This window comes from Centruroides sculpturatus, unplaced genomic scaffold, assembly GCF_000671375.1.
Source record: "Centruroides sculpturatus isolate CEXI.00-Female unplaced genomic scaffold, Cexi_2.0 scaffold307, whole genome shotgun sequence".
Lineage (NCBI taxonomy): Eukaryota > Metazoa > Arthropoda > Arachnida > Scorpiones > Buthidae > Centruroides > Centruroides sculpturatus.
This window is the reverse complement of record NW_019384520.1, coordinates 628,152-651,576: the sequence shown is the minus strand read 5'-3', so window position 1 is coordinate 651,576 and position 23,425 is coordinate 628,152. Positions and strand designations below refer to the sequence as shown.

Sequence of the window (23,425 nt, the reverse complement as noted above, 5' to 3'; positions counted from 1 at the left end):
AACTGTCAATTAGATATTAATAATGTAAAAATAATACATAAAGAGAAAAATATTGTAAAAAGAAAATTTAAAGAACATTTCGCGATAATTATGCAAAGTAATGTAATGAATTTGAATAATGGGGTGATACCAGCGGAATGCTGGGAAGAGTTTGTGTTTCTTAAAGATTGTAAACGCGATGGTATCAGTGAGAAAGATGTGTCTTCTTCTGTGTCTACGACGGAAAAAAATGTGTCGTCTGAGATACCTTCTGCTGTTCCTATTGTACACTCTAGTCGTCAGAAACCCTACTGAAGAGGCCTTGACAGGCGAAATGCATTTGGGGTGAAGTATATATTTATATAAAAATAAAAGTATATTTTCCTTGTTAACCTGTTTACCTTTTTTAAATTTTTTATACCAGTCTACGGACTCGGGACTTATTAAGCCTCCAAAAGTCAGAAACGAATGGAAAACTAGCAGTTTTCCGTGTACTAATGAATAGTACAATTACGGTTAAAAAATATATTGTTTTAATTACTTTTCTATAGAAATTTTTTTGTTAAAAAGACATTTTTATAAGAAATAACAGTACACATATTTTTGGTAAGGTTTCTCTCACAAAATTAAGCTATTTATAGTACATATTCTTATTTCCTAATCAAATACATCTACTCTTAAAAACTGAAAAATGGAAACAATTGATTTTTATATTTAATTATCTAATATCAATTAAAAATTATCAAATGATTAAATGTATAGATTTTTAAAAAATCAAGTAAGATCCTTTGAATTCTATACTATTCATAAAAACTTTCTAATTCTAATAATATAGGGTGTCCACCATGAACCTAACACATTTGTTTTGACTGCCATATCAAAGTGCAAGGCAGTAATCAGATGTTGTGCATTCCATTAGGTGGAGAAACTGTGGAAGTTGTATAGGTAATTTTGAAAATCCACCAAAGTGACTGTAGGTGGTGTGGTAGTAATCAAACACAAAATGGCTTCTCCACAAGAGTGGGCACAAGCTGTGTGGTGGTATGCTGAAACAAATTCCATGATTTAAGCGCAACAGAACTTTCATCACGTTTGGCAAGGTGCCACCCTCGAAGAACACTCTCAAGTTATGAAAACAATACTTCTTGGTGAAGGGAACCGTGTTAATATCACACGGCGGTGGCAATCCGGGCACAGTTTCCCAATTGTTGAATTGGACTTAGACTTTTTCTTTTGGGGATTTGTCAAGAACAAGGTTTACACCAGTGTCAAAATTCATGACCTTCAACATCTTTGTGTGCACATTCACGATGCTGTTGCTGCCCTCATGCCCGAGATGCTCGAAAGAACCTGGCAGGAAATGGAGTATAGACTCGATGTTCTACGTGCAACAAAAGGAGCTCATGTAGAGGTTCACTGATTTTCTTAATAAAACTTTTTGAGTTTTTCATCATAAAATGCATTACTCTGATGCATTACTCTACATCCTTCCTGATGCATTACTCTACATCTCTACTCTCATCTGATGCATCCTCTCATCTTACTCTCATCTGATGCATCCTTCCTGATGCATTACTCTACATCATTACTCATACTGATGCATTACTCTACATCCTTCCTGAGCAGTAGATATTTTTACAACACTTTCAAATGTGTCATGTTCATGGTGGACACCCTGTATTAATATTGTAGTAACAGTAGTTCTGTACAACAAGATAAAAACAGATTTAAAATATATTTATAAGGATACGATCTACTGATAGTGCAGTTTCATTTTTCGTTTTAGACCACAAATTAATGTCATTATATCTGAAATTACAAATCTGAAGCTTGTATTTAAATTTATAATAAAAAAACATCTATTATATTAATAAAAAAAAACTAACAAGCACAATACTTACTTAATCCATTTATAACAGAATAGTATAACTACTATTATGTGCATCAGTAATAATGATATATGAAAATATTTATTAAGAAAAATGTTTTCAGGTAAAAACCTCCAATTTACAGTCCATTCATATAAAAACACTCTTCCTAAATTGAATGCTCCTAATATATATCCAAATGGATTAGTTAACAAAAAAGGAAGTCCTAATATTATCTGTAACAAGAAAATTTAACAATTATAATTCAAATTTTAATAATTCAATGTTCCTATGTTTATAAAACAGATAATTACGAATTAGAATGCTTTAATTTTCACTTAGCATTATATTAAATGCATTAATATATTTGTTGTTCAAAGTAGCATTGTACAGTTTTAAGTGATTGCAACATTTATTTTATTAACTGAGAGTACAATTTGACCTATCTTAGGAGCTATCCATTAATTACATATAGAGTTTAAGGAAGAGAAGCAGTTGCAAAAAGTACACCATCATACATAATGCAGAGGGGGGGTGAAAGTCAAGGTATTGTTCTTATAGATCTATTTACTAATCATGTGAATAAACTATCAGTATCATAATCCAAAATTATGTAATTATTAATTTAGAAAATCCAAAACAGAACACTTCAAAATAGGATTCAAACATCCCCTGCATATCATATATTATCAATTATACTATACGAATTATATTCTTCAAAAATATTTGGATTCTGTAGTCTAGAAAAAGTTTAACTTGATATGAATAACAATGCATCTCTTAAAGAAGAGAGTTGCAGGTTTGAGCTCTTCTCTAAACAATTTTTTTCCAAAATTTATAAATATAATTTATCTAATTGTTAAATTCTTTATCAGATGGCATCATCCTATAAATTCTCTTTCATCAGCTTTATTAATAATATTAAACTATTCAGACCAATTATCAGAACTTTTGTGCTTTTTTAAAGTTTCTTATCTTGCAAAGAAAGTAATTAACATTGAATATTTACTTTTGTAACAACTAGTTACCTCAAAATTATGAAAAAAACTGTTTGTATATCATGTTACCTTCATATTATTTTCATTTAATTATTTAATCTAATGTTGATAAAAGTAAAAATTCAGCAAAAAATATTATAATTACATAAAACTTCAATTTACTTTTTATAGCATCCAATATTACTATTTTTACTCAAAACAGTTAGTTTTGTTTGTAAAAATGCCAATTTATAATAGGGATAAGCATCTACAGACTTTGCTTTATGATGTAATGCATAATGATATATATGAAATGTTTTTATTTACATTTCATGATTAGATAAAATATTCAAATCTAGCAGTTTATTTTATCATATAATTTGAATGTGCTTGTTATAAATAAAATGTTTTTACTAATTGGAATAACTTCAATTATTATTAATTCTTAGAATTTTTTAAAATATTTTTGAGATATTTATTTACTTTAATATTTTCTTGTACAACAATTATCTTGTAGAACTGCAATATAGAAAAAGTTATCATAAATTTCTGTTTACATTTAAACTAGTTTTTCTATTAAGTATGCAAAAGTACTGTTACATAAAATATAACAAAAAATAGATCATATAATAATCTTAACAAAAATTAAGAGATCAACAAATTTGCAACATTTTATTTTTTATACAGGTATTTATTAATTCTTTATAGATTAGAACAGTGACATTCAAGTTAAATTCAGTGAAATCCTGTGTTCTACCAATACATTTATGTAATGCTAGAGTTATGCAAGTATATTACTGTAAATGTATTATTTTAATATTATGAAAAAGTTATCATTTTGAAAAAAATTTAAATGCAATATAAACAAAAACCAAACAAATTGGATTTAACAATGTCAATAATTAAAAATAAAAACCTTTATAATCCAGCAGTAATTATTTATAAGGAAACAAATGTTTTCAGTCATCTTAAGTAATAATTTTCAGGTTATAAAATATAAATTGTTTAAAATACAAATGCTAGGAAACATCTCAGTAAAGCAAAGATAAATATTTAACAGTTACCATAAATGTAAGAATAAAAAATAAATAAGAGGAAAAAATTAAATAGCAAAAAAGATAATTCAGGAATAAAATTCACATTTCAAAACATTTCATTTAAACAGGAATAAAATTCACATTTCTTAAAATACAAATGCTAGGAAACATCTCAGTAAAGCAAAGATAAATATTTAACAGTTACCATAAATATAAGAATAAAAAATAAATAACTTATAAGTAAACATTTTTTGATGCAAAAAATAATAAATAGTTAAGAACTAAACTATTCTAAGAAAATAATCCACTTCCGTTGTCAATAATATTAGTTTTTTGACTTCAGGCAACAGAAAAACGCCGAAAGTCTGCGGAAGTAGTATCGAAAGAGGTCCCAGCATTTTGTCTGTTCCTGAAAATAGTTAAAAGCATTTTTTNCATGTTGAAATTCGTACAAATCCTGGCACGTCCTTAAGTACCTTCTCATGGTCGCACCAGTGCTTCCAGCTAAAACATGCACACCAACAAAAATAATATTGGAGTAGCCCAAGACATAGCCAAAGATTGCAGTGAACCAGCAAAAATTTAAATTTGCCAACTAGAAAGCTTTCAGTTAATTGACATTTCAGTTGATCGATATTCAGATAATCGATGCTCTACTATACTTGAATTACAATTTATGTATTTTCAGAAATAATAAATTCCCAGTTCCCATTTCTGGATAGACTGTCTTCTAATTAATTATCTTATATTATTAATTATAATAAATCAAATTGTGTATGGCATCATCTGTTATAAATTTTGTTATATCTTTTTGCATTATTAATTATTACTTTTCCAGCTGTTATATTTAACATAGGGAAAGTATGGCAATTGGTCAAAAAATGACTGGATTTTTAATTTTTAGACTCAAGAGACCTTTAAACATCAAGAAATGCAAAAACATTTGGGGATTTTCTGTATGTGTGGAGCATGATTTTGTTCATCTTTGAAACTTAATAACTCCTGTGCTTTTTGTCAAAAATTTCTGAAATTTTGTAGGGAAGTTTATTTATTAGGGGATTGATGCTATTAAATTTTGGTGATTAAAGATCAAGAGAGTGGGAAGGGTGGGGTGTATCTCCAGTAGGATCAGACTTAATAACAATTTTATTCATTATTATCATTTACAGTTTTTTATAAAACCCATTCCTAAGTTCAAAATTAAACGTTTTTGCCATCTTATAATAGTCAAAAATATAAAAATTTTTTAAAAATAAAATATCATAACAGATGGCACCACCAAATGTTGCCAGGAAAGTTAAGCATCTCGTTGCTGATTTTTATAAAATGGCAAAAAGTTTCATTTTGAAGGTAGTGAAGAGCTTTATAGAAAAATTGTAAACGGTACTAATGAGTAAAGTTTTCAATAAGTCTCAAGTTATGACACGATGCATCTTTATCTCCATACCCACTTGACCTTTAACCACCAAAATTTAATATTATCAATGACTGTTATATACAAGCTACCATGCCATATTTTATTTCTTAATCTTTACCCTATCCTGAGATGTTAAATGAAATAGATTACAATATATATATACACATACACAAACAGAATTTTTCCCTTTTTTGACTTTTTGGGTCTATGGGTTCTCAAAACATGGAGATTTTCAAAATTTTAAAAATTTAAAAACACATTTTTACTTTCCCAGCTTGTTATGTATATAACACAAGAAAGTATTGGAATTGTGTCAAATTTGGCCTTTCATGTTTTTTGTTTGAGACAACCTGAACCAAAATAAGTAAAAAAAAAAAAAAAAACAGGAAAAAATTCTATGGACATGTGTGTGTATTTGCATCTATTTCACTTAATATCTCAAGATGGGGTAAAGATTAAGAAACAAAATTTGGCATGATAAGTTATATATAAGAAACATTGATGCTATTAAATTTTGGTGATTAAAGGTCAGCGGAATGAGACGACAGATGGCAGTAATGTGTCATATCTCAAGTGGGGTTGGACTTAATAAAAATTTTATTTGTTATTATCAATTACAATTTTTTATAAAACTCATCCCTACCCTGAAAATTAAGCTTTTTGCCATTTTATAATTAATAATATAAACATTATTTTTTAAACAAAATCTCATAACAGATGGCACCACAGACAATTTTAATTTTGTGCTAAAATATCTTACTTGTAATGTTTTACGTCAGGAAAGTTATGCAAATTGTTGTTAATTTTTTACTATCAAACTTTAATGTTCAAAAATTTTGTTTTTGGTAATTAATTTTTTCTGTTATTCATATTCCAAATCAATAATGCAGAAATGTCTTAAAATTAAATCTTACCTGTATAAAAGCACATAGAAGAAGATTCCATATTGTTCCATGCACGCCATTTGTTCTCAACAATAAAATTAATAACCCAGGTGCAAAAAGAAGAATATTCATTTTCACTGATACAGCCAGACTTAAAGAATTGCAATAAATGAAAATTAAATTTTGAATTTAATTTCTAAATTTAAAAAAAATTTTATCAAATTTACCTGTAAAACGTGCAACCTAAAGACCATTTATTAGCTATAAAACAATTCACTGCAGCATATAACAGCAACATGGCTATAGGATCATTAAACAGTCTAAGGACATAGATTGAATGAATGCGATAAGAAGTACAACACATAAAAATTAGTGCATACGGTGGAATCTATAATAAATATTTTATTAAATTATCATCTTTTGTCAAAAAATATTTTATAAAGAATTTTTAGAATATTAGAAATAAATGATTATAATGACATATAAATAATTATTGCTGTATTATAAAAATTGTGTTTTGAAATACAGTAGAGCATCGATTATCGAAATCAATTGGGGACTGGGGTTGTTCGGAAAATTGATTTTTCGGCTAACTGATTATGTACAAAAAAATATATTAACCTATTCCATGTTGAAATTCGTACAAATCCTGGCACGTCCTTAAGTACCTTCTCATGGTCGCACCAGTGCTTCCAGCTAAAACATGCACACCAACAAAAATAATATTGGAGTAGCCCAAGACATAGCCAAAGATTGCAGTGAACCAGCAAAAATTTAAATTTGCCAACTAGAAAGCTTTCAGTTAATTGACATTTCAGTTGATCGATATTCAGATAATCGATGCTCTACTATACTTGAATTACAATTTATGTATTTTCAGAAATAATAAATTCCCAGTTCCCATTTCTGGATAGACTGTCTTCTAATTAATTATCTTATATTATTAATTATAATAAATCAAATTGTGTATGGCATCATCTGTTATAAATTTTGTTATATCTTTTTGCATTATTAATTATTACTTTTCCAGCTGTTATATTTAACATAGGGAAAGTATGGCAATTGGTCAAAAAATGACTGGATTTTTAATTTTTAGACTCAAGAGACCTTTAAACATCAAGAAATGCAAAAACATTTGGGGATTTTCTGTATGTGTGGAGCATGATTTTGTTCATCTTTGAAACTTAATAACTCCTGTGCTTTTTGTCAAAAATTTCTGAAATTTTGTAGGGAAGTTTATTTATTAGGGGATTGATGCTATTAAATTTTGGTGATTAAAGATCAAGAGAGTGGGAAGGGTGGGGTGTATCTCCAGTAGGATCAGACTTAATAACAATTTTATTCATTATTATCATTTACAGTTTTTTATAAAACCCATTCCTAAGTTCAAAATTAAACGTTTTTGCCATCTTATAATAGTCAAAAATATAAAAATTTTTTAAAAATAAAATATCATAACAGATGGCACCACCAAATGTTGCCAGGAAAGTTAAGCATCTCGTTGCTGATTTTTATAAAATGGCAAAAAGTTTCATTTTGAAGGTAGTGAAGAGCTTTATAGAAAAATTGTAAACGGTACTAATGAGTAAAGTTTTCAATAAGTCTCAAGTTATGACACGATGCATCTTTATCTCCATACCCACTTGACCTTTAACCACCAAAATTTAATATTATCAATGACTGTTATATACAAGCTACCATGCCATATTTTATTTCTTAATCTTTACCCTATCCTGAGATGTTAAATGAAATAGATTACAATATATATATACACATACACAAACAGAATTTTTCCCTTTTTTGACTTTTTGGGTCTATGGGTTCTCAAAACATGGAGATTTTCAAAATTTTAAAAATTTAAAAACACATTTTTACTTTCCCAGCTTGTTATGTATATAACACAAGAAAGTATTGGAATTGTGTCAAATTTGGCCTTTCATGTTTTTTGTTTGAGACAACCTGAACCAAAATAAGTAAAAAAAAAAAAAAAAACAGGAAAAAATTCTATGGACATGTGTGTGTATTTGCATCTATTTCACTTAATATCTCAAGATGGGGTAAAGATTAAGAAACAAAATTTGGCATGATAAGTTATATATAAGAAACATTGATGCTATTAAATTTTGGTGATTAAAGGTCAGCGGAATGAGACGACAGATGGCAGTAATGTGTCATATCTCAAGTGGGGTTGGACTTAATAAAAATTTTATTTGTTATTATCAATTACAATTTTTTATAAAACTCATCCCTACCCTGAAAATTAAGCTTTTTGCCATTTTATAATTAATAATATAAACATTATTTTTTAAACAAAATCTCATAACAGATGGCACCACAGACAATTTTAATTTTGTGCTAAAATATCTTACTTGTAATGTTTTACGTCAGGAAAGTTATGCAAATTGTTGTTAATTTTTTACTATCAAACTTTAATGTTCAAAAATTTTGTTTTTGGTAATTAATTTTTTCTGTTATTCATATTCCAAATCAATAATGCAGAAATGTCTTAAAATTAAATCTTACCTGTATAAAAGCACATAGAAGAAGATTCCATATTGTTCCATGCACGCCATTTGTTCTCAACAATAAAATTAATAACCCAGGTGCAAAAAGAAGAATATTCATTTTCACTGATACAGCCAGACTTAAAGAATTGCAATAAATGAAAATTAAATTTTGAATTTAATTTCTAAATTTAAAAAAAATTTTATCAAATTTACCTGTAAAACGTGCAACCTAAAGACCATTTATTAGCTATAAAACAATTCACTGCAGCATATAACAGCAACATGGCTATAGGATCATTAAACAGTCTAAGGACATAGATTGAATGAATGCGATAAGAAGTACAACACATAAAAATTAGTGCATACGGTGGAATCTATAATAAATATTTTATTAAATTATCATCTTTTGTCAAAAAATATTTTATAAAGAATTTTTAGAATATTAGAAATAAATGATTATAATGACATACCTTTTTATTTTTAATATAAATTCTGAATACCATAATCACTGTTAATAAATAAAGAAACATATACAGGTATTGAGCAGTTAAAATTTCTCTTCCATATTCAGTGAAGTAATAAAATATTGTAAATATGGCAACAAATCCTGCAGGATATCTAAATTATAATAATTAAAATAATCAAAATTTGTTTTTTGAAATAAGAGCAAATGTCAAATCAATAATTTCAACTTACACTAAAGGACCTGTATCTCCTTTTAACTTTGTATAATCAAAAGTTCCATTAATTACACCTTCAACTTCCTGCATGTATGCTTTCCAATCAATTTCTGTATCTGAAAGTATTTATTTATATTATAGAATTATATATATTTAATATATTCAGTTTTATCAATTAAAATAAATATAATATGTAGGAAAAAAATCTACTGAAAACTGCTGTCAAAGCTATAATTATGTAACTATGTTTCATTTGTTTTATTTTATGTGTTTGTTAGTTATTTTTAATAATCAAATATAAACTTTAATTTTCTGTTCATTAATATTTTGAATATTTTTATTTATGATTTCATGTTAATTGTTTTATTTTAAATAAGACTGTAATTGGGCTGCAATTTGAAAAAATTGTAGACCTATAAATTCTCACTGTCATCCATCCATCTTTTCATAATCTTGAGAATGGAATTAGATAGATGAAATCCAAGACCAAATATAGAAACCTCAGGGGCAGGATGTCCCAATTAACTATATACAAACTTCCAATGCAAACTGGAAATCATGTTATTTCAATTCAAAGCATTTTCCCTGAAAGCCGGTAGTAGATGACTGACATAACTCTATATTAAAGAAAAAGTATGATGTACGGAGCAAGACACTTCAGTATTAATTTGAGGTAGAGATTATATATTTTAAATTAAATAAATTAAAAATTGCAGCCCAGCATTGTAACAATGGCACAATAAATAGTTGCTCATTTACATTTAACTGTTTTAAAATATATAAAATACTTGCAACTTATATATTTAAAGTATTAATTCCAGTTGAATTATTTATTATGCCATTATTTATTATGCCATATCCTGCTAGTCATTTAAAAATTTGCTTCTTGTCATTCTGCAGAAATTTAATGTTATCAAGTTTCTATATTTGTTTCTAATCTGAGGACTTATCACACCTTTTGTGGAATGTTTTCAATTGGACACAAGAGACTTTTTTAGCTGTTCTACTTTATTAATTAAATATTAAAACTGTCCAAAATGCTTATTTAATAAAAAAAGTCTCTTGGTATCCAATTGAAAACATTATCCAAAGAATGTGAAAGTTGTCAGATTAGAAACAAATATAGAAGCTTGATAATATTAAAGCTAGTTGTTTCTTGTTTATTTTTCCACAATATAATATCTAAGAGAAGCTATATGCTAGGTACAAAAAAAAAGCATTCCAATCCATTAAAACAATTAAATGATGGGCATTTTTTTTCTATTGTTCTGTTCTATAATCAAATATTTAAATGTTATATTTTCAGACTATAGAATAGTTTGTAATTAATGAAACAAAATAATTTTTAAGCTCAAGTCTCACTCCAGATTAATTTTTTTCTTCTAGAATATCCTAAATTATTAAATTAAATTCTAAATTAACACAATTCTTAAACTTGTAACAAGATGGCAATCTAACTGCCTACCTTAACACAAATTATTTTGTTTTGTTAATTAATTTCTAGTCTATTTATAAAGTGAAAACTCAGCATTTAAATCGGTAAATTAAAATTCAAGCTTAGTTATTACTGTTATTTGTGGTTTTTTGGTACAAGAGCCTTCTTAGACCAAAGACTACCAATGCATGACAGAAGTACAGTAGAGCGTCGTTTATCCGAATCAATTGGGGACTGGGGTTGTTCAGATAACTTATTTTTCGGATAACCAATTATGTATGAAAAAATATATTAATTTATCCTGTGTTGAAAATTTTCTCCGTTGCGTGTCGCTTCGCGTTGAATTTTCGTCGATGTTAAGCCTAACGAAGACTATTGTATCGTTAAAAATTATTTTTTTATTTTGTACAAACAAAATAAATATATTGAAAAATATAAAAACAATAAAAAATTATACTTCAGAAGTTAATTTAGTATCAAAAACGTAAAATATTTGAGTAGCCGAAGACATAGCCAAAGATTACAGCGCCACAGCACTGGCGAAAATTTAAATTTAAATTCCTTCGGATAACCGACATTTCGGATAACCGACCTTCGGATAAAGGACGCTCTACTGTATTATGTTAATCTTTAACTATTTATGGTATTGAGTATAGGTTTTTTGCTTTGTAGATAGATGACCTGTTGGATTTGGTCATTGTCATCTGGTAGCATTTGCAACACTATCTTCAACTGGAAAAGTTTATTACTTTAGATAGTATTCTGTGGTTTTGTTGTACTGAGAGCAGGTTAAAAGTATGTGACAGACAATTAATGTACAATAGATAACTATGAGTATATCTTATTCTTAGCTAGCTAGCTAATTAGTCAGGCTGTTTTTGTTGTTATATGTGCATATATATAACAACAAAAACATATTCTGATTATATTCTGTATAATCATTTTTTCTACATTTCATATAACATTTAAATACATGTTTTTTCCTAGATTTACTAATTGGTTCTTTTATGTAATTTCTTCTTCATATCAAATTGTGCTGGTAAAACATATTTTAAGAAAGCATAAATATGTATTATAGTATTTTTAAAATAACATATGCGAATTACTATATTACTTTATTTTACTTATTTATAATAAATTACTTATTATAATTTGTTACAGTAAAATAATTTAAATAATTTATAGAAATTTGTGAAAAATTTGATAAAAATACAATTATTATTTCAATCAGCATTAATTTGAAAATGTTAATTTTTATTTTCACTAGTTTCACTTTGCTTTTTTTGTTGATAACAAAGTAATTTTTAACTATTGTAACTATGGTATTCATTTTAAAATTATCGTTACTATTATGATTTGAGTTTATGATGTGTTTTTAAACAGTTAAATATGAAAATAAAATTAAAATACATTCAAAGAAAAAAATTAAGATTCAAACAGAAAAAACAAATTTGAATCTGGATAAGAACCAAGCCCAGAAACATTAAGTTCTTGCCAAATAAAACATTTTGTCTATCTAGGTCATGGTTTCTTTCTTTAACATAAAATGTAATTTACACAATAAGAGTTATGTTTTGTATACTTAAAAATGTAGTTTTAATAAAATTCTCAAGTAAACATTTAAGAAATTATTAAAATTGATTTTTAAAAATATAATCTCTCTCATTCTAATGAAAACATATATAATATTATTGTTTCCTTGGCAAAATATATATCTCTTTAATTCACAATAATAGGATGAGTATAAATAAAATCTACTCAAAGAACTTTTAACAAATCTTACACATGGTAAGCATAAANTCTGCATAGTCGCACCATTAGAGTATGCTGGTTGCTTTGCTGCAAGTGATCAGGCACTACTGATTTTGGAATGCTCAGATTTCTTGCTGAAGCATGGTAAATTTTACACTTCAATATGAGCATTTTGTTTTCAGGAAGCCTATGATTAAAAATGTTTTTTATACATCTTTATTTTATAGTTATGTAATAATAATTTAATGTATTAATTAATAGCACCTGCAAGTCCTCTTTCTAAGTGCTGACTAAATAGATGGACAATGTGCCTCATAAGGAAGTTGTTAATCCTATTTACATCTCACTTGTCATCCTTTGACAAAAACTCAACATTAAGAGAACCAAAAAAAAAAAAAATTGCCAATTCTTCCAGTTTTGTTATTTTGGCTTTACAAAAGAAATGATCGAGTCAGTTTTGTGCATGTTTTCTGTATGCTTCAAGCAGACTGGCATGGTAATTAAATGGCACTTTCGTTCAGCTGAGAAATGTGCTCCTTTTTATGTCAAACCAAATATTTTGCAGTTCTTTTGTTAAATCTTCAAATGTAAGACAGCTACTAAAATAGAAAGGTGTGGTAGTGATGACACCATCTTCACGCAACCACCCCCATCATCAACCATTATCAACATTTAGTCCTCTCCTCCTGGAGTTAAGTGATGTAATATAGGGACCACTTCTTGGCACAACAGAATATTTTTGTATCATAGATTTAGCAATTTTGGCACACACAATTACAAATGTTGCTCACTCCTGCCTAGGGTTAAGGCTTAACCTACATCTCTGGGAGACCCAGGATTGAATCCAGATGAGCATTCCCTGGAGTTTTCACAGGGAGTGGTCTGTTCCACAGAGCCCATCCTTCAATAATGATTGCCACATTGTGGAGGTTGCCTGTAGAAAGTTCCTGTTAATGCCCACAGGACAGAATCAAAAAATGAGAGATCTGCCACTCAGAGAGCAATTTCTTTACTTGCTCCATCCTATGGGCATTAAGTGAACCTTTTCTTCACTGCAACAAATATATTAAAACATCTTTTCAATTTAGATACTGTATTAGACAATGTATTCTAAAATTGTTTTAACAGATAAAAAATTTTTTCCTATAATCAAATGTATTTTTAATAAACCATTAGTTTTCATAATGCTTAAATGTTTTTTCCTCTCTGCAATCTATCTACATTCTGAAGCACTCTCACTTAAGCATAGTAAATATCAGTAATTTAAAGGTTTGCTAATTGTATAAAAGTTTAATAATTTGATACACATGTAATGAATGAACTTTATTCATTCTATTATTACAGCTTTCAATGCATTAATGCAAAGTGTATTCTTCAGAATATACAACATTTTTTTTTCTTTTTTATTTTGTAATTTACCATATTTATAACAACAAATTTATAAGAAATGTTTTATAAATTGCATTTAGAAACTGCTTTAAGTACTGGAAAATTCCTCAGTACATTTTCAAATAAATAAAGAAACCACACATTTAACTCTTTAATATAATAAAATTATTTATCCTTTCAAACCAAATGTATTTAAGTATAAGGATTCAAAAAGGAAGCTATTAAAAATTACTATTACTATATTCATAATAACAATGTTTATATTTAAATAGAAAACTTTAAATTTTTTTTATCAATAATAAGAAAAAACCAAAATACCATATTCAAATTTATAATTTAAATCATGTGAGATTACATAAATAATGACAATATAAAAAAACTATACAAACAAATTACATTATATAAATTCTAATTACTGCAATTCCGAAGATGTAAAATGCACATTATTATTAAGATAACTCAAAGAAAATATGGATAAAGTATACTATTTTACATCAATGAAAATAAATACATATAATTTTGGCATTTCACATAAATTTATTTTTTACATTTCAATTTAATTCAAATAAACTTATAGAAAAATTGTCTTCATTCATTTTAAATTATTATAAACAGGACAACATATTATAATCATTTAGCAAGTAAAAAATAAAGTTTTAATGACATTTTCGAAAGCCTTATTATGGTATGTATTGACAATATTGAAAGAATTAACATTTATAACAAAATACAATTTAACATTTTGTATAAGAGAAGAAAAAAAGCACACTTTAAATACAAATATATTGTTTAATAGAAAATATTTATATATCTTTATCAATAAACTTTTTTGATGATAATGGTCTTAAAAAACTTTTATATATGGTGAAAAATTACATTTGTTAGTTATATTAGTAATTTATTATACAACAACTTTACACACAATAACTTACAAATATACATATTTGGACAATATAAATTCAAATTAAACTTCACCAAGTCTGAAGAAAGAATAAAATATGCACAATGCTGGAATGTAAATCACATAAAAAAGTATTTTACAGGTTACAATAATAATTATTAATAAATGTACCTCAACATATATATGTTTACATTTTATACAGCATAAAGACATTCAGATCTCAAATCATCATGAAATATATATGGTACGTAAATGAATATAAATTTAAATATATCGGACAGATATTATTTGAAATACTAGAATATTTTTCTCATTTTATCAGGACTACAATTCTTTAAATTATATTTAAAATTATTACAAGTATCCTGTGAAAATGATATTGTAGCTTTCAAATAAAAATCACTATTTTAATTAAAACAATATTGCAAACATAAATTATTATTTTATTGTAATACAGTAATATTCTACAATAAACATGTTTTAACAACAGCTATGAATCCAACTCAAAAAAGATGGTAGTAAATTTATATATAAGTAAAGACACCTACAGTAGCTTACTTTCTTCAAATGAAAAGTAAAATGTGATAACAAAATATTGTCTCCTAGCTTATGTTTCATCTGAAGAAGGAAAAAGGAATAAAGCTGATGAAAGCTTAAGTACATCTAGCATATGCTCTGCATTTCATTTGTTTCAATTATATATTTAATCATAAATGTAACCTGTAAAACTGTACACTTTTTATAACAAACAGTATAAAAAAAAACTTAAAATGTTTCAGTTAAGATACTTTTCATTGATGATGCAAAAAATTATAAATTTTAATAACAAAAAATATTTTTATATTATTTTGTAAAATTGTAAAACACACAGCGAGAATATGGACTATAGTTAATAAGCTTTATAATAGTTTTAGTAATATATTATGCATACTGTATAATTTTTAGCATATTTTTTTTATATAAAAAATTGAATATATTCTACCATGTTTTGAAACCGTGTCATATTTTTTATATTTGTTCTATAAGCGCAATGTAGCGTAATAACAATCACTTGGCACAATTCATTTTATTTCACTTTTAATTGAAAAGTGAAATAAAATGAATTGTGCCATGTGATTGTTATTATGCTACATTGCACTTATAGAACAAAAATTGAATATATGTTAAAAATTAATTTATTTCAACTTTCATCTAATCTAATTACATTAATATTGATTAATAGTTATAACTTAATAAAAACAACATACTGAATTGGTAGGCAAATATTATTAAAACTTCTAAATTGTCAGAATTATTAGACAACTAATCCAAACTATCATGATGACTGTTTTTATTTATTATTTGACAATTCTTTTTTTATCTTCAACAATTTGGAAATTTAATTCAAATTCAGGGGCTTTATCCATTGGCTCCATGATCCTTACTATTGATTGTAATTTGAATTAAATTTAAAGTAAATAGATAAATAACAAACAAATCTAGTTGTCAGTGTTTTTCTGCATTTCAAATAGTTTGAGTTTTGTAATCTACTTCTAAACATGAAATTTTAATTGTATACACAAATAATCGATATTATGTCTTAAACATGGATTTAAGACGGCAGATGAAAGTACTTTTTCTAACAATCATACTAACATCATTAAATATAATCAGAGAAGAAAAAAGGAAGTAATTGAAGTTTGATTATTTTCTTTGTTTTCTTATATGTGCTTGACAATCTTGTGATAAACGAAGAAAAAAATTACATGCATCTGCCTTAAAATAAATCTTATAAACACCTGAATACAGTTTATATTTATAATTATATTAAAGTTAATAATTATATTGCTGTGTATTTTACAACTTGTGTTTTTGAAATTAAATTATAGAAAAAATTTAGATGTTTTGCATGGTCCAAAATACAATTCATAGCCAGTATTATACTTTAATTAAACTATATTTCACTTTCTTTGAAAGAATACTTTAAATAANAATAAAATAAAAGCCTAGAGTTGAATATCTTCGTCAGACAAAATTATTCCTAAATTTAAAAGTCTTTAAAAGTATGAAATTTAAATTTCATACTTTTAAATATTTTAAAAGTATGAAATGTAACTTGATCAATATTCACAAATAAATTGTTTTTTCTACTAACAAATTAATGTAAATTAAAATTAGAATAATGAATTGAAACGTAGCTACTGCTGAATATAAAATCATATTACCTGAAAATATTTCTCAATATCATCCATATCTTCATATAACATATTCAAAGAGTGTCACGATTTTGCAGCAAATGGTTCTACAGAAAATTTTTTTCTGATTAATTTTGAAAATTTTAAATTACTAACTCAACATTACATTTTCATTTTTAAAAAATACAGTATTTACAGCATATTTTACAATAAGCTTAATAAAATAAAAGTTAAACTATGCATGAATGGATAACTTCATATAAATGATTAAAAGATTGCATTGCTTTTCTAATCTTATTTTAAAACATCAGTTTCTCATAATGAATATATTTATATTATAGAGTAAACAGATAATGCATTTTATATCAGTTATTTATGATTTAGAAAAACAATTTCTGATGGATAAAGTTTTTAAAGACAATTGTAATGTACAAATGAAGACATTAATAATTTCAATCAAGGAATTGTGTTCTATTAACCTTTATACTATTTTAAAAGCTTGTTAAAAATTATGATAAAATTACTAATGCTCAGCCATGTCAAGAAATTTGAAATTCATTTTGAAAAATTTGAAATTCATTTTGAAATTTGATATATAAAATTCAAGAATTTTAATTTGTTTCAATATCTCCCAGGGAACTAACTCCATTGTATTGTTAAGCATTGCTAATGCACATTGCAAATTCTTGGCTGTTGATTTTGGTGCATACGGCTCATTTTCTGATGGAGAGTTCTGAAGGCATCAGCATAGGCAGAAATTTGAAAAATGGAACATTGGGGATACCAAGTTCAAGTATTCTGCCCAATTCAAATACTTTAGCACTACATGTGTTGATAGGAGATGAAGCATTTCAACTCTGCTCAGATTTTATGAGACCATATAGTGGTAGACAACTGTCCTCTTTGCTGAGTGTGTTTAATTATCACTATGAAATGTTCTAATTGTACCTTAAATAAATTTTATTTTATTTGTAGTTTTCTATCATTATTTTAAAATATTAATGTAAAGATTCTTACTCTTTAGATTCTACCATATCAGCTAAAAACTGTAATTGTGAATAGAACATCCACTTCTTGGCAAGCTGTTGTGGATAGCTCTGAACTGATCACAGAGATTCTTCCACAACTTCTTGCATCTGGATACTGCAAACATGAAAACAAATTATACAGTAGTTGTTAATAAATTAAACTCATAAATAAATTATCAATTTTATATTTCGACATTAATTACAAGAGCTTCTTGTTATATTGCACATGTCCAGAGACAAAGAAAAGTATGGTATATCCAATTACATGATATAACGAAGTAATAAAAATTCTAAGCATATATTAAACAGAGAATAAAGATTCCGTAGTGTGTATAATCTATTTTTTTTGTGCGCCAGTGTTTCTGGTATAAAATAAACTTGTGTGAGGCCCCAGAAATAGCCCCCAAAAAAAGAAAGATATGTAAAAATTTGTTAAGTTAAACCATCAAGAAAACAAATTATATGTGTCGAACTGGCGACACCAGACTTTGACACTCATCAAGAGTAGACAGAAAAACAAAATTTTAGATATAGAAAAAGAAAATTTAAAAGTTAAGATGCAGTTTAGAAAGCAAAATGAAACTAGCAAAATATCAAAATGAGTGTAGGTGTCATAGTCAACGATTAAATGCAATCAGTCTAAAAGATGATGTCAAATAAACCATCTCCAGCTGACCTTTCCCACGAACTATATGAAGCTCCATTTATACCTGGAGACAGGTGGAAGACCAATTAGAAAGCGATGAGGAAAAGTCTGTCCAATTAGCAACAAGTCAATCTCGAAAAACTTATAAAAACACCGATTCCAAGGACAAAAGAGGCTTCCACCTAGACTACCTGTTGTGTTCGTTTGCCTCCAGCTGTCATACTTCCTTTCATTTTTCGTGTGTTGTCACTTCAGATCTCGAACTTTTCACACAATGCAGCCATGAGGTCCCTCCAGCATAGGACCAGATTGACTCTGAAGACAACCCAAAAAGTTCTGAACTTTTGGGTTGTCCTTTGCCAAAAACCTTTGCCAAAAAAATATGTAAGCATTTTCGACCAGAATAAATGGTTTCTCTGTGAAACACTTGTCTTTTGCTGCCTCTTAAAACCACCACCCACATACGCGTAGACCTTAGAGCTATCCCAACTGTAGGGAATAAAATCTCCCCCCCCAATCGGTGTTCTTACACTTATTACATTACTAAACAGAAACTTACCATCTAATTGAGTATCTTCCACTATTTCATTCCATTTTGTATATACAGGGTGTATTTTTTATCTTAAGACAATGAAATAACTTAATTGGATCTCGTTATATTGGAAAAAGCTATAGACAAAAATTGTAGGGTGTCAAGGGGCCAATCAATTGGTGACTGCGACCTTCAAGGTCATTTGGAGGTCAAGTCTGTTTTCTTCAATGGGAACATATTTTTGACCCTGGAAACGGAAAGAGCAAGAAATTTCACAACCGAAAATGTACCTTTGACCTTATTGTCTAGGTCAAAAGTCAAGATTATTTTAAGGTTAAAATTATAAGCTTTTTCTGATAGGAAACCATACTTTTTATTACTGGAATAGGCAGGGAGGTCAAAGTTACATTTTTTTCATAACCTGATTACTTTGAACTTTAAAAGCATTCACTACTTTTAGCACTACCAAGGAGTAACGATGTGGATGTAGTAGTTTTCTGCTCCCTTTGAGGTGCTTATTTTCAGTGAGTCTCCTGGCCTCTCACTATCATGGTGCTTGTTTTCGGTGAGTCACTTTACTTCTTACCATTGAGATGCTGGTTTGGGGGAAAATTTTATAACAAATGTTCAAAATGATGCCCTTCCACTTTAATGCATTTATTGAGCTGCACTTACAATTATCACACTTGAGATGATCTTCAGAGGTCAAATTTGGGGTACTCAAGGTCATGGCTGATTGTGAAATTTCTCGTTATTTCCATGTAAATGTAACTTTTACCTCAATGCCTATTCCACTAATGAAAAGTATGGTTTCCCATTAGAAAAAGCTTATAATTTTAACCTTAAAATAATATTGAATGTACTTTTGACCTTTGACCTAGGTCAAAAGTACATTCAGTTGTGAAATTTTCTGCTCTTTCCATTGCCAGGGTCAAAAATATGTGCTCCCATTGAAAAAAACAGACTTGACCTCCAAATGACCTTGAAGGTCAATGTCAAGGTTACATCTGAGATCACCAATTGATTGGCCCCTCGACACCCTACAATTTTTGTCTATAGCTTTTTCCAAAATAATGAGATCCAATTAAGTTATTTCATTGTCTCAAGATAAAAAATATAGCCTGTATAATATTTCAATTCCTATGATCAGGAAGATACTTATCCCAATTTCTGGGTGTAAATAAACATTACTTATCAATTTTTATTTTATGGCTGCTGAACTTGGTTTTTTTAATGGCTGTGAACTTGGTGTTTTTAATGGCTGTGAACTGGTGAGATGTGAGAAATCCTGTCAGATATATGCGAGAACCAGAAATTCGCTCTCACCAGTGAGATTTCTTGCTTCTTGCTTGTGCATGGTTTCCCTTTGCGAGAACTATATCACTCGCAACCTCTCGCTCGCTACTAAATTTGCGTCTGCATAGTCGCACCATTAGAGTATGCTGGTTGCTTTGCTGCAAGTGATCAGGCACTACTGATTTTGGAATGCTCAGATTTCTTGCTGAAGCATGGTAAATTTTACACTTCAATATGAGCATTTTGTTTTCAGGAAGCCTATGATTAAAAATGTTTTTTATACATCTTTATTTTATAGTTATGTAATAATAATTTAATGTATTAATTAATAGCACCTGCAAGTCCTCTTTCTAAGTGCTGACTAAATAGATGGACAATGTGCCTCATAAGGAAGTTGTTAATCCTATTTACATCTCACTTGTCATCCTTTGACAAAAACTCAACATTAAGAGAACCAAAAAAAAAAAAAATTGCCAATTCTTCCAGTTTTGTTATTTTGGCTTTACAAAAGAAATGATCGAGTCAGTTTTGTGCATGTTTTCTGTATGCTTCAAGCAGACTGGCATGGTAATTAAATGGCACTTTCGTTCAGCTGAGAAATGTGCTCCTTTTTATGTCAAACCAAATATTTTGCAGTTCTTTTGTTAAATCTTCAAATGTAAGACAGCTACTAAAATAGAAAGGTGTGGTAGTGATGACACCATCTTCACGCAACCACCCCCATCATCAACCATTATCAACATTTAGTCCTCTCCTCCTGGAGTTAAGTGATGTAATATAGGGACCACTTCTTGGCACAACAGAATATTTTTGTATCATAGATTTAGCAATTTTGGCACACACAATTACAAATGTTGCTCACTCCTGCCTAGGGTTAAGGCTTAACCTACATCTCTGGGAGACCCAGGATTGAATCCAGATGAGCATTCCCTGGAGTTTTCACAGGGAGTGGTCTGTTCCACAGAGCCCATCCTTCAATAATGATTGCCACATTGTGGAGGTTGCCTGTAGAAAGTTCCTGTTAATGCCCACAGGACAGAATCAAAAAATGAGAGATCTGCCACTCAGAGAGCAATTTCTTTACTTGCTCCATCCTATGGGCATTAAGTGAACCTTTTCTTCACTGCAACAAATATATTAAAACATCTTTTCAATTTAGATACTGTATTAGACAATGTATTCTAAAATTGTTTTAACAGATAAAAAATTTTTTCCTATAATCAAATGTATTTTTAATAAACCATTAGTTTTCATAATGCTTAAATGTTTTTTCCTCTCTGCAATCTATCTACATTCTGAAGCACTCTCACTTAAGCATAGTAAATATCAGTAATTTAAAGGTTTGCTAATTGTATAAAAGTTTAATAATTTGATACACATGTAATGAATGAACTTTATTCATTCTATTATTACAGCTTTCAATGCATTAATGCAAAGTGTATTCTTCAGAATATACAACATTTTTTTTTCTTTTTTATTTTGTAATTTACCATATTTATAACAACAAATTTATAAGAAATGTTTTATAAATTGCATTTAGAAACTGCTTTAAGTACTGGAAAATTCCTCAGTACATTTTCAAATAAATAAAGAAACCACACATTTAACTCTTTAATATAATAAAATTATTTATCCTTTNAATAGCAAACAAAGATTCTTCTAATTTTTGATTCTTTAAAAATATATAGCATTTATTAAAGCTATTTTTAACTATATCTTTTAATATTAATCCCTTAAACTTAAAAATAATTCACTAGTTGTAAATCAACTGGAATAAAAACGTCATTTTTTAAATAAAATCTTCAGTTGTAATTTATATTTATGTTAACTTTTTGTGTCTACATCAAATAATATCAAGTTTATTGTTACCATTACAATTTTCACATTACACTACAAAACTAAAAATGCTCCACAAATTTATTTTAATACCATTTTAAATAAAATATGATTATTTTTGTGATAAATGTATTTAAGATTACAACATAATAACTACCAAATATTTTACTTTTCATATTTAAATATTGTAAAATAGTACCTAGCGAGACAAAAACAAAATATTTATCAAATTATTTAAAATAAAATGATATAATTTTTTCTTGTACCTAAATGAAAAAAAAATCTTCTCCAGGATAAATTTAATGTTATTTTTATATGACTTTTTTATTGTCAGTTGAATGCTGATCTAAAGTTTCTACTTTGCTCAATTTTCAACAGTGAAATAATCTAATACAAAGGACAAATTATTTTTATTCCCACTGTATGAAATAAAAGAATAAAAAGTGGTAATAAAAAACTGATTTAATAACAAGTAAAGTCTGCTACTGTTTATTATATCAAATTATTTTACTGTTGAAAATTGGAATATGGAGACTGGATCAGCATTCAACTGATAATAAAGTCTTATATAAATAATTTAAGCTTATTAAATAAGCTTAAAGTTATTAAGTACAGTTTTTAAGTATGTAGGTCCTGTCTTATGCCTATTTAAAATTGTCTAAACATGACAGCTATTATATTTAAATAAAAAAAAGCATATATATATATATTTAAATAAAAAAGCATATATACTATTTATATATATATATATATAGTATGCAATGAAGATGCTCAAGGAACTTACAAGGAACCTTAGTGATGATGATAACATTCACTATAATTTCTGCTAAAATTAAAATGATTGCTGCAATCCATAGATAATTTGGATTCAAAATTATGTTTTTCTCAGCGAATTCTTTCTTTATAATTCTCCATAATTTCGTTTTCGCTTTCTGCAAGCTTTTCTTCGACATTTCCACGTCGATATACGGACAGCAAGGGGGCTGCCATCTTGGATGTTACGAAGAGGCGAAACAATCCATAAAAAATAAAAAAAGGAAAAAATATATATATAAATTGTGTTTATTATTTTATTGTTTTAGAAAAG

At 27.6% G+C, this 23,425-nt stretch overlaps 1 protein-coding gene across 1 annotated transcript in view; it reads right to left on the bottom strand.

Moving 5' to 3' along the window:
* Positions 1 to 23,349, bottom strand: part of LOC111622730 (dol-P-Man:Man(5)GlcNAc(2)-PP-Dol alpha-1,3-mannosyltransferase-like) — a 27,495-nt gene extending 4,146 nt beyond the window's left edge. Inside the window, exons 1-7 of the mRNA XM_023365149.1 lie at positions 23,123 to 23,349; positions 9,366 to 9,465; positions 9,140 to 9,287; positions 8,883 to 9,043; positions 8,686 to 8,806; positions 1,881 to 2,083; positions 1,730 to 1,788 (exon numbers count right to left, since the gene is read on the bottom strand). Coding sequence (XP_023220917.1) covers positions 1,730 to 1,788; positions 1,881 to 2,083; positions 8,686 to 8,806; positions 8,883 to 9,043; positions 9,140 to 9,287; positions 9,366 to 9,465; positions 23,123 to 23,291 — 961 coding nt within the window. The 5' untranslated portion in view covers positions 23,292 to 23,349. The remainder of the gene's footprint in view (positions 1 to 1,729; positions 1,789 to 1,880; positions 2,084 to 8,685; positions 8,807 to 8,882; positions 9,044 to 9,139; positions 9,288 to 9,365; positions 9,466 to 23,122) is intronic.
* Positions 23,350 to 23,425: the final 76 nt, after the last annotated feature.